This window comes from Pan paniscus, chromosome 6, assembly GCF_029289425.2.
Source record: "Pan paniscus chromosome 6, NHGRI_mPanPan1-v2.0_pri, whole genome shotgun sequence".
Lineage (NCBI taxonomy): Eukaryota > Metazoa > Chordata > Mammalia > Primates > Hominidae > Pan > Pan paniscus.
The window spans coordinates 177,330,678-177,343,212 of NC_073255.2; the positions used below are offsets into that span (position 1 = coordinate 177,330,678).

Sequence of the window (12,535 nt, forward strand, 5' to 3'; positions counted from 1 at the left end):
CATGTTGGCCAGGCTGGTCTCGAACTCCTGGCCTCAAGCAATCCACCTGCCTCAGCCTCCGAAAATACTGGGATGACAGGCGTGAGCAACTGCGCTTGGCCTAAAGACTTTCCAGAATTTTCCAGGACAGTTAACTTGCAGCCAACCATTGGTCCCCAAACCCTTGTTTGTCATGGCCTGGCCAAAGAACACTTCAATTCCCTATGGCTACCTTCCTATAAATCAGACAGATCGAGGTGGATACGGATTCTTCCACCTGGCTCATGGAGTCAGAGTTTCAAAGCTGGGGGAGGCCTTGGGGGTGACCTGATCATACCTTTCTCACTGGGACCCTGCTGGAAGGCCAAAGGCTGTAAGGGAGGCGGGGAGGGCCCTGAGGAGAAAAGCACAGACTTCCCCATGACCTGTTAGCCTGACTGCTGAGCACAAAGCGGGTCCTGAGGGCCTGTGCTAGGGAGACTTTCCTTATACATTTCTGTAGACGGACAGGGCCCCAGACCCTGCCCTTCACCCAACCCTGGAGTCTGCAGCCCAGCTGCTTTCCCTCCGTCCTCTCCAAAGCCCGGCAGCTCTCCCACTCCCTGCTTCTTTGAGCAGAATGACGGATCATCTGCACGCCTGTTAGTTACCCATGTGACAGGGCCGTAGGGGGCGTGAAATGACGCAGGTCAGACCCTCAGAAGGCGCCCGGCACAGAGGCCGCTCAGAGGCCACTCCACGCCCCGTCGCTGCCGTCATCCTTATCAGCTTTGCTCACGCGTTGATTACCCTCTTCCTGTCTCAGAGCTCTTCGGGCCTTTCTTTATGCAGATTTCCATCTCTTCAGGTCTGCATGGAACCCGTGAAGGATGGAAGGACGATTTATTGGGCAGCGGGGAGAGCATGTGGAGCCATTTGTAACAGGAAAAGCAAGGGCTGCTTTCAGAGAAAACAAGACAGCGGAGTCCCGGAAAGTCAGAGCCATGCGGGGCCGCGTCGTATGAACGAGGAGACCCAGGGCCAACGGCTAAGGATGCTCAGGGGTCCCCCCTACTCTGGGAAACCTCCCTGAGTGATGGCGGAGGGATGTGTACCTCTGAAAGCTGTAAAGGGTCTAAAAACCCAATGACGGTCTTTCTCACACTCGCACACCATTACTGTACCATGGCCTGGCTCTCGCTCCAAGGAGGGCACCACAATTATCCACGTTCCTGCTGCCTTCTCTTCTCCCACAGAAATCCCATCCTCACAGCGCCTGACATTTGGCAGCTGCTGCAGAAGAAAACCCCTGATGGGCACAACGTGCCCGTGGGGAGACCTGCTTGTGGCAGCCACAGCTGGCGTCTGACCTACTCACGGCATGAGCCGTTTGAAAAGACGAAACCTCCAAGGGCAGAATGCCAGGCACTATGGAAGGTTGGAGAGAAACACCAGTGCCTTTCCTATGGACTGCACTGGTGACTGTCTCCTCTGTTGAGGGGTCCCAGAGCAGGGCAGGGAGGGTGGCTGGGGAACAGCCAAGGCCCAGGAATCCAGGCAGGGTCCACTCTCGGCCACTGGACTTTGCTCATTTTTGTCTGTCTCTGGTGACAGCAGCTCTGTGGGAGGGGCTGGCCCAGCGTCCAACCTGTCCACCCAGAAATCTGTCCAGCAAAAAGGCGGAGGCGTCAAGTCCTCTCTCAGACGTCACTGGGGCAGGCATTTCCAGGTTTCTTTCTTTCTTTTATTTTTAGACAGGGTCTCGCTCTGTCGCCCAGGCAGGAGTGCGATGGCATGATCTCGGCTCACCACAACCTCTGCCTCCCAGGTTCAAATGATTCTTCTGCCTCAGCCTCCCGAGTAGCTGGGATTACAGGTGCACGCCACCACAACCAGCTAATTTTTGTATTTTTAGTAGAGACGGGATTTCACCATGTTGGCCAGGCTAGTCTTGAACTCCTGATCTCAGGTGATCCGCTCGCCTCGGCCTCCCAAAGTGCTGGGATTACAGGCGTGAGCCACTGAGCCTGGCTGGCATTTCCAGGTTTCTTTGTGCCCTGAGCCTTCTGACATGTCCCCCTGCATTGCCCTTTGGAGATGTGTTTGTCTCTGACAAGGCCCCTTCCCTTTTCTGTTCCCACCTTTTCTCTCCCTGCACTTAATGTTTTTAAGTTTTTTTTTCTTCTCCTTAATTTTTAGAGACAGAGTCTCTCTCTGTCACCAGTGAGACCGGTGTCTCACTGTACTTTTACCAGAAAAATTGATGATACTTTGTTTTCTTCCCCCTGGAGGGAGTCTGGGGGAGGCTGGGGTGTGTGAGGGGGGCCCACGGCTCCTCTCCAGCTGTGCCCTTCCCAGACATCTTCTCAGGGTGGGTCCTCCCCAAGTCTAGCATCTTCACCCCGCAGGCACGTTCCCCGGGGACTCTGTCCCCACCACCACTCCTGGGGGGCGCTGGGTTTCCTTGGCTGGCTTTCCACTTCTAGCCCAGGCCTTTCTGAAATCCATCATTTTCCCCTCCCCCACATCCAAGCCTGAGAATTCCACCTCTAGGGGATGGAGGGAGTGGGGGATGGAGAAGATAAAGACAGTTACTATGGTGCTGATGAAATCCGATCCTGGCCACTGAAGGGTTATTACTCATCCTGGCTTCCAGGGCTCCAACCTTGAGAACTCCCTGGGCTGAATTCCCCAGTGCCCGGGAGCTTGGAGAGCTCCTCAGCGCCCAGCACCAGCTGCAAGGCTTACAGAGAAGGCCTGCTTCCTGAGCTGACAAAAGTGCACCGGGAGTACAATCACGCTGACATTTAAAAGTGCATAGCGAACTAAAACACAGGGTGGGAGCAGGCTGGGAACAGCCAGATGGCTGCTGTCCAAAGAGGTGCATCAGAAAGGTGACCAGATGCGCCGCATGAGGGGAGAGGGTGGGGCCACTTCCCGCCCCGCCTCCTGAGGAATTCCACATCTACGGAGTTTGTCCCTTCCATTCTTCTATGCCTTTTTTTTCCTTCCCTTTTGTTTTCCATAGTTCAGAGTCAGATTTCCTCTCCAAACCACAGTGCTTCAGTTTTTTTTTTTGTTTTTGGCACTGCTTCTTTCCAGATGGACTTCTCAGGTGGCCTCATCTGCACCACCCGGTTGGCTGGCCCCGCATCTCACCCCTTCCTGGGGCTGCAGCCACACCCCTCACGCTTCTGTGCCCCCAGTTCCAAAGCAAAGAAGGCTCTGATTCAGTATTTCAAAAATGAGCTTCTTTTTAGAAGCTCAGAACGAACCCAAGTCCTTGTCTGCATTTCCTTCCGGATCTTCTTTGTTTTGTGACGTGGCCTTAGCAAATTATTAATGTGCCCACTGGGACGGGGGTGGCCTCCTATGGGGCACTGAGTTTGTGTGTGTGATGGGAGGGGATTTGCTTTAACGGTGAGGAGGGATGCCCTCACGATGGTCTGTCCTCTTGAGCATGGCCCTGCAGCCTTCTGTGAGCTGGCCTCTGTCCACCACTGCCGGCTCATCTCTCCCTCCCCCATCTTCCTCTCTCTGGGCCAGCCCTAGTGAACTACTTTGCAGTTCTTTTTCTCTCTCTTTTTTTTTTTTTTTTTTTTGAGTTTCACTCTTGTTGCCCAGGCTGGAGTGCAATGGCGCGATCTCGGCTCACTGTAACCTCCGCCTCCCGGGTTCCAACGATTCTTCTTCAAGTCTCCCAAGTAGCTGGGATTACAGGCGTGCACCACCACGCCCAACTAAATTCTTTTGTATTTTTAGTAGAGATGGGGTTTCACCATGTTGTTCAGGCTGGTCTTGACCTTCAGACCTCAAGTGATCCACCTGCCTCGGCCTCCCAAAGTGCTGGGATTACAGTCATGAGCCACCGCGCCCGGCCTACTTTGCAGTCCTGAAGGTGACAGCTAGGCCTCACCTGTCCCCATATCTATGTAGGATGGCTCCTTTTGCCTGCAATGTGCTGACTACTTGTTCTGAGTGTTGGCCCTCAGAACTCGCCTCCCTGGGAGTGAGTGCCCTCCCTCGGCCTCCAGAACTCACTGCCTCTACCTGCCTCTAATGTGGTCCTGGAGAGTCGGCTTATGTCTCTGTTACCCCACTGCACTGAGACAAGTCTGGTTTTTCTTTTCTTTTCTTTTTTTTTTTGAGACAAGGTCTTGTTCTGTTGCCCAGGTGGAGTGCAGTGGCATGATCATAGCTCACTGCAACCTTGAACTTCTGGGCTCAAGTGATCTTCCTACCTCAGCTTCCCTAGTAGCAGGGACTGTAGGCTCGAGCCACCATACCTGGCTAATTTTTTTTTTTTTTTTACATTTTTTGTAGAGATGGGGGTCTTACTGTGTTGCCCAGGCTGGTCTCAAACTACTTCCCTCAAGCAGTCCTTCCACATCAGCCTCCTAAAGTGCGGTGATTACAGGCGTGAGCCACCATGCCAGCTGTGTCTTTTCTCTGTTTTCCTACCACATAGCAGAGTGTATGACACATGGCAGAATGAGTGGAAAGCCCACCAATGCCAGGGAAGTCGCACACAGCAGTGCAACACAGTGTGCCCCCCAGATCTCCAGTCTGAGCTGCCGACTGATTCCATCCTTTATTTTATTTTATTTTTTATTTTTTGAGATGGAGTCTCGCTCTGTCACCAGGCTGGAGTGCAGTGGCATGATCTCGGCTCACTGCAACCTCTGCCTCCTGGGTTCAAGCAATTCTCCTGCCTCAGCCTCTTGAGTAGCTGGGACTACAGGCACACGCCACCATGCCCAGCTAATTTTTGTATTTTTAGCAGAGACGGAGTTTCACCATGTTGGCCAGGATGGTCTCAATCTCTTGACCTTGTGATCCACCCGCCTCGGCCTCCCAAAGTGCTGGGATTACAAGTGTGAGCCACTGCGCCTGGCCTATTTTATTTTTATTTTTGAGATGGAATGTCATTCTGTTGCTCAGGCTGGAGTGTAATGGTGCGATCTCAGCTCACTGCAGCCTCTGCCTCCTGGGTTCAAGCGATTCTTGTACCTCAGCCTCTCAAGTAGCTGGTGTTACAAGCACGAGCCACCATGCCTGGCTAATTTTTGTATCTTTAGTAGAGACGGAGTTTCATCATGTTGGCCAGGCTGGTCTTGAACTCCTGACCTCAGGTGATCCGCCTGCCTCGGCCTCCCGAAGTGCTAGGATTACAGGCGTGAGCCACCGTGCCTGGCCATCCTTTATTTGTAGGGGCAGGAGGGAAGGTCTCCCTCTGTTGCCCAAGCTGGAGTGCAGTGGTGAGATCTCAGCTCACTGCAATGTCCGCCTCCCAGGTTCAATCGATTCCCGTGCCTCAGCCTCCCAAGTAGCTGGGATAACAAGCGTGGGCCACCATGGCTGGCTAATTTTTCTATTTTTAGTAGAGACGGAGTTTCACCATGTTGCACAGGCTGGCCTCGAACTCCTGGTCTCAAGTGATCCACCCACCTCAGCCTCTCAAAGTGCTGAGATTACAGGTGTGAGTCACCGCGCCCAGCCTATTCCATCCTTATCTCAGAAGGGCTTACTCTTCAATGCTAGGCGGTCACCTGCTCTACAGACTAGAGGGTCCAAGAGCGACTGTCATTCAAACGCTTTAGCAGAAGTAGCCAAGGCGGGTACCTGAGCTTGTCTGCAATGAAGATGACCCTCCTCTCCAGAAGCAGGGAGGCAAACACACAGACCAGGTGGCGGACGCTGAGGGAGGAGAAGAGAGACTCAAAGTCCACATGCTCGAGCCGGGAGTCCAGCGGGCGGCACAGTTCGATCACCTGCCAGGGAACAGGAGCAGCCATGAAGGAGGGGCCCAGCTACGCAGCCAGGCCTCTCACGGGTGTCGCAGTCCCAGGGCTCTGAGGTCCTCATCAGGGGTGACCCACTGGCGGGGGAAAAGGGAAAGAAAAAAAGCAAAACAAAAGGATTGGGGGAAAAGAAAGATGCCAGAAGACGGGGGGCGGAGGAGGTAGCTTTGGTAGGGAAGCAAGTGTCTCACACTCAGCTATGAGACTGAGGACAGTGTGGACGAACGGGATGACAGAGGATGGCAAAATCAATGGTTTCCGACCCCACATGGTTGCGGGGCTCTCTCTGGCAACAGCATATCTGTACTCCCCATGGAGAGTTTATAGGACTTTTGAAAACGGTTCTGTCCCTGAGAGTCCCAGTGGAGAGCATCTCTGTCTCTTGAGGAACTGTTACCTGCTAGGTGGAAATCCCAGACTAGCATGGAACGCCCAGCAGGCCTGAGCAGCACTTCGGAGACTCGCTGCCACCTCAAGAAGGTGTTTTTTAGGTAACCCTGACACCATCCCACTCCATTTCTGATGATATGTGCTTTCAGCTTTTGTGCTTTGTGTCTATATCTTCTTTTTTTGAGATGGAGTCTTACTCTGTTGCCCAGGCTGGAGTGCAGTGGTGCAGTCTTGGCTTATTGCAGCCTCCGCCTCCCAGGTTTGAGCGATTCTCCTGCCTCAGCTTCCCACGTAGCTGAGATTACAGGTGCCCGCCGCCATGCCTGGCTAATTTTTGTATTTTTAGTAGAGACAGGGTTCCACCATGTTGGCCAGGCTGGTCTCGAACTCCTGACTCCAAGTGATCCACCTGCCTCGGCCTCCCAAAGGGAGGGATTACAGGCATGCTGGGATTACAGGTGTGAGCCACCGTGTACCCAGCCTGTGTGTATATCTTCTTATTCCGCACTTGTTGAAATGTTCCTGAATTCCCTCAAGTTGGTACCCATGTGCATGTTTTTTTCTCTTTAAATAGCTGCCTCCCTCCTGGTGAGCAGAGAGTGGATTTCACTCTTAGTGTTGCACCGCCTGGTGCTGCCCCCACGGTGAGGCTTCCTCTCCAGTAACCTCCCTGCTACATCCCCACGGCCAAGCCACTGCATCTGGTATGGGATGGTTTCAGGTTCTCTAGCAACACAGAGATTGCTGTTCTCTCTGCTGGGAAACTAGGTTGTTCCAGAGTGTTCCAGGCCTATTCTCCTCCCTCCTTTGTTTCCAGAGGTGATCTGGTTTGCTGAGGGTCTCTGAAACTGAAGACTCAAGGCTAAATGGGGTCCTTCTTCTGATGTCCACCAAGCCATGCAAAGGGGGTGGGAGGGATGAAAACAAACTCCTTCATAAAATCCCAGCCCAGGCTGGGCGCGGTGGCTCACGCCTGTAATCCTAGCACTTTGGGAGGCTGAGGCGGGTGGATAATGAGGTCAGGAGTTTGAGACCATCCTGGCCAACATGGTGAAACTCCGTCTGTACTAAAAATACAAAAATTAGCCGGGTGTGGCAGCAGGCACCTGTAGTCTCAGCTACTTGGGAGGCTGAGGCAACAGAATAGCTTGAACCTGGGAGGCAGAGGTTGCAGTGAGCCGAGATCACACCACTGCACTCCAGCCTGGGCGACAGTGCAAGACTTTGTCTCAAAAACAAAAACAAAAAATAAAGTTATAGAGGCGATACAGACTTGAAATGTAAATAGGTTTCAATAAAATGTATGAAAGAAAACGGGCTATTAAAAGAAATTAAGGATGTTCAGTGCAGATCCCTAACCTGAGGCCAACATTATGCAAAGGAACACCCCAGCTGCCATAGCATAGTTCTTGGGCTTGCCGCATTGGGCAGAGTCCTAGGCTGGATGGATTGAGGGTGGAACTCATGATGAGTGATCTGGGCCAGCTCTAGGGGTGGGGAGAAGACACCAAGGAATTGGACTGCTCACTGAAAGGCAGCCCCTCTGAGCACGGAGACTCGGCTATCTGGGCCACTGCCTCCCCAGGGAGAAGGAAGGAGTCTGACAACTCACCTCAGTTCCTGAACCTGGCAGGAAGTTCTTGACAAGGATGGTTTTGCCCAGGGCTGGGAAAGGGGCTTCCATGACACTTCTCATGAGTGGCTGAACCAGGGCAGGAGAGATGCCTCGTCTTTTTTCCACCTCATCCAAGATCTGCAAGGGTCAGAAAAGCAGCTTAGCTATTGTGAAGCCAAAGCACCAAGGTGGAGCTCAGTTCTAGGTGAAGTGGGCCTGCCATGGTGACTCAAGAATTATGGGGAAGCCCTGCTTTCCCCATGAGGCCAAAACAGGCCCTTTGACCCTACACGTGATTGTCCCCAATTCTTCTCTCCTCTGTGTGTCCACACCCTTTGCCATGCAATGTTGCAGCTCCTACTCAGGAGTGAAGTCCACTTCCTTGCCCCTTTGACCTAGGGTTTGGCCATGTGACAGGTTGTACTAATACATGCATTCCCAATGAAGGTAATATAACCCCAAGGGGGTAAGAACTAGTTTTTGGGAGGAATGAAAAAACTTAGATATTATAATGGTTTGTAGCCCTCTAAGAGGTCACAGTACATAAACAGATATACAGTTTATTTATGAAATGAAAATGTCATGGGAGGGGATAGTCATCATGAAAATACAAATCAAAAGCACCATGAGATACCACTTCACACCCGTTAGGATGACTCTAATAAAAAGATGGATAAGAACAAGTGTTGACAAGGACATGGAGAAATTAGAAATCTCATACACTGCTGGTAGGAATGTAAAATAGTGAAGCTACTCTGGAGAATAGTCTGGTAGTTCCTCAAAAGGTTAAACATAGAGTTACCATATGACCCAGCACATAGCACTCCTAGGTACCTACCCAAAAGAAGTGAAAACATATATGTTCACATAAAAATTTGTACATGATTGTCTGTAGCGGCATTATTCATAATAGCCACAACACAGAAGAAACTTAAATGTCCATTAACTGATGAAGTGATAAACAAAATGCACTATATCCATATAATGGAATATTATTTGGCCATCAAAGTGCTGATACATGCTATAACTTGGATGACTCTTGAAAACATTATGCTAAATGAAAGAAGCTAGTCATAAAAGGCCATCTAATGTATGATTCCACTTAGATGAAATGTCCAGAATAGAAAAATCCAGAGAGACAGAAAGTGGATTGGAGGTTGCTTAGAGTTAGGGAGTGACTGCTAATAGGTATAGGGTGTTTTGTTGGGGTGATGAAAATGTTCTAAAATTGTGGTGATGGTTGTATAACTCTGTGAATATGCTAAAAGCCACTGAACTGTATATATTTTTTATTTTTTATTATTTTAGAGATGGGAGTCTTGCTAGGTCGCCCAGGCTTGCCTTCAACTTCTGGGCTCAAGTGTCCTCCTATGTCAGCCTCCTGAGTAGCTGAGACTACAGGCGCTTGCCACTGTGCTCAGCAAATTGTGTACTTTAAATGAATGAATTGCATGGTATGTGAATTATATCTTAATAAAGCTACTACTAAAAAACTAAAAAAAAAAAAAAAAAATTCCAAACTCTCCACAATCTAATTGTAAATTGAAGAGTCTAAATTAAAATGCCGTTTATGAAGCTGGGTGAGATGGCACACACCTGTAATCCCAGCTACTTGGAAGGCTGAGGCAGGAGAATTGTTTGAGCCCAGGAATTTGAGGCTGCAATGAGCTATGATCATGCCACCACACTCCAGCCTGGGCAACATAGTGAGACCCAGTCTCTATTTTTAAAAACTGCCATTTATAAAAGTATCACATGTAGCTATTGAGCCCTTGAAATATGGCTAGTCTGAATTCAGAGGTTTTTTTACTTTATTTTTTATTTATTTTTTGAGACAGAGTTTCACTCTTGTTGCCCAGGCTGGAGTGCAGTGGCATGATCTCGGCTCACTGCAACCTCTGCCTCCCGGGTTCAAGCAATTCTCCTGCCTCAGCCTCCCGAGTAGCTGGGATTACAGGCATGCACCACCACGCCTGGCTAATTTTGTAGTTTTAGTAGAGACGGGGTTTCTCCATGTTGGTTAGGCTGGTCTCGAACTCCCGACCTCAGGTGATCCACCCACCTCGGCTTCCCAGTGTTGGGATTACAGGCATGAGCCACTGTGCTGGCCCAGATGTATTGTTAAATGTAAAATACCAGCCGGGCATGGTGGCTCCCACCTGTAATCCCAACATTTTGGGAGGCCAAGGCTGGCGGATCACTTGAGGTCGGGAGTTTGAGACCAGCCTGCCAACATGGTGAAACCCCATCTCTACTAAAACTACAAAATTAGCCAGGCGTGGTGGCAGGCTATATTCCCAGATATATTCCCAGATACGTGGGAGGCTGAAGCAGAAGAATTGCTTGAATCCAGTAGGCAGAGGTTGTGGTGGGCTGAGATCGCGCCATTGCACTCCAGCCTGGGTGACAAGAGCAAAACCATCTAAAAAAAAAAAAGTGTAAAATACCAACGGAATTTCAAAATACACATTTTTTGTTTCCAGACTGAGTCTTGCTCTGTCGCCCAGGCTGGAGTGCAATGGCGCAATCTTGGCTCACTGCAACCTCTGCCTCCTAGCAAGCAATTCTCATGCCTCAGCCTCCCAAGTAGCTGGGATTACAGGCATGTGCCACCACACCCAGCTAATTCTTGTATTTTTAGTAGAGACGGAATTTTGCCATGTTGGCCAGGCTGGAACTCCTGACCTCGGGTGATCCAAGCACCTCGGCCTCCCAAAGTGCTAGGATTACAGGTGTGAGCCGCCATGCCCGGCCCTCGAAATAGACAATTAATAACATAAAATATATCAATGATTTTTTTCATGTTAACTATATGCTGAAATAAAATAATATTTTGTACATATTGTGTTAAATAAAATTTATTATTAAAATTAAAAAGACAGTATGGCAGTTCCTCAAAAAACTAAATAGAATGACCATATGATCCAGCAACTCTATTTGTGGGTGTATACCCAAAAGAATTGAAGCAGGGACTTGAATAGATATTTATTTGGACACCTTTGTTCCTAGCAGCATAATTCACAATGGCCACAACGTGGAAACAACCCAAATGTCCATCAATGGATAAATGGATAAATAATCAATCAATGGATAAATGGATAAATAAAATGTTGTACATACATACAGTGGAATATTATTCAGCCACAAAAGGAGTGAAGTACAGATACATGCTACGACATGAGTGAACCCTGAAAATATTATGCTAAGTGAATCGAAGCCAGTCACAAAAGGACAACTGTTGATCGTTCTACCTCTGTAACATTCCTAGAATCCTGGAATTCATAAAAATAGGAAGTAGAATGGCGATGGTGAGGGGTTAGGGGAGGGGTTAGGGGTGGGGTTAGGGGAGGGGGAATGGGAAGCTATTGTTTAATGGGTACAGAGTTTCTTTTTTCTTTTGAGACGGAGTTTCGCTCTTGTTGCCCAGGCTGGAGTGCAATGGCGTGATTTCGGCTCACTGCAACGTCTGCCTCTCAGGTTCAAACGATTCTCTTGCCTCAGCCTCCTGAGTAGCTGGGATTACAGACGCCCACCACCACACTCACTTAATTTTTTTCTTTTTTTGAGCCTGAGTTTCGCTGTTGTTGCCCAGGCTGGAGTGCAGTGGTGCGATCTGGGCTCACTGCACCCTCTGCTTGCCAGGTTCAAGCGATTCTCCTGCCTCAGCCTCTGGCTAATTTTTGTATTTTTAGTAGAAACGGGGTTTCACCATGTTTGCCAGGCTGGTCTTGAACTCCTGACATCAGGTGATCTGCCCCTCTTAGTCTCCCAAAGTGCTAGGATTACAGGTGTGAGCCACTTCATCCAGCTTTAGCTAATTTTTGTATTTTTAGTAGAGATCGGGTTTCACCATGTTGGTCAGGCTGGTCTTGAACTAATGACCTTAGGTGATCCACACCTTGGCCTCCCAAAGTGCGGGATTACAGGCGCGAGCCACCACGCCTGGCCTCAATGGGTACAGAGTTTCTGTTGGGGGAGATGAAAAAGCTCTGGAGATAGATGGTGGTGATGGTTGCACAACAATGTGAGTGTAATGGCACTGAACTGTTAAAATGGTTAAGACGGTAAGTTTTTTGTTATGTATATATTTTAGCACAAGAAAAAGACAATAATATGAACAAAATTAAAAAGAATTTTGGGGGAGACAGGGAAAACACACCTAAAAAGGCTGCTTAGGGGGACAGTAATGGAAAAAAAAGCTTGTGGCCGGGCACAGTGGCTCATGCCTGTAATCCCAGCACTTTGGGATGCCGAGGCAAGCAGATCACTTGACGTCAAGAGTTCGAGACCAGCCTGGCCAACATGGTGAAATCCCATCTCTACTAAAAATACAAAAATTAGCTGGGTGTGGTGGCGGGCTCCTGTACTCTCAGCTACTCGGGAGGCTGGGAAGGAGAATCACTTGAACCTGGGAGGTGGAGGTTGCAGTGAGCCAAGATCACGCCACTGCACTCCAGCCTGGGTGACAGAGCAAGACTCCATCTCAAAAAAAAAAAAGAAAGAAAGAAAGGAAAAAGGAAAAGAAAAAAAGCTTGTGGGACACTGGGCAGAACGAGGCAGAAGCGTTGCCATGAGGGTTCTCTGGCCAGGCCTTAGGAGACCTGCCTTCGTGTTTTGTGTGCCCTCCTGTGCCTCTGCCATTGCCACGAGAAGAGCACATGTGGGCCATCTCACTGTCTAGGAGCATGGGAGACATGTGGACCAGGCCTGCGCCCAGACTTGTAGCCTCTAGAGCAGCTAGACCAGCCAACCCGCCAGCCTCAATCAGCCA

At 49.8% G+C, this 12,535-nt stretch overlaps 1 protein-coding gene across 6 annotated transcripts in view; it reads right to left on the reverse strand.

The window, feature by feature from the left end:
- The window catches only part of DENND2A (DENN domain containing 2A), a 120,898-nt gene that overhangs the window by 20,594 nt on the left and 87,769 nt on the right, over nucleotides 1-12,535 (reverse strand). For all 6 annotated transcript variants that reach the window (XM_034965101.4, XM_034965104.3, XM_034965103.3 and 3 more), the window contains 2 exons: nucleotides 7,762-7,902; nucleotides 5,581-5,729 (listed from right to left, as the gene is read on the reverse strand). In XM_034965101.4, the coding sequence (XP_034820992.2) occupies nucleotides 5,581-5,729; nucleotides 7,762-7,902 (290 nt within the window). The remainder of the gene's footprint in view (nucleotides 1-5,580; nucleotides 5,730-7,761; nucleotides 7,903-12,535) is intronic.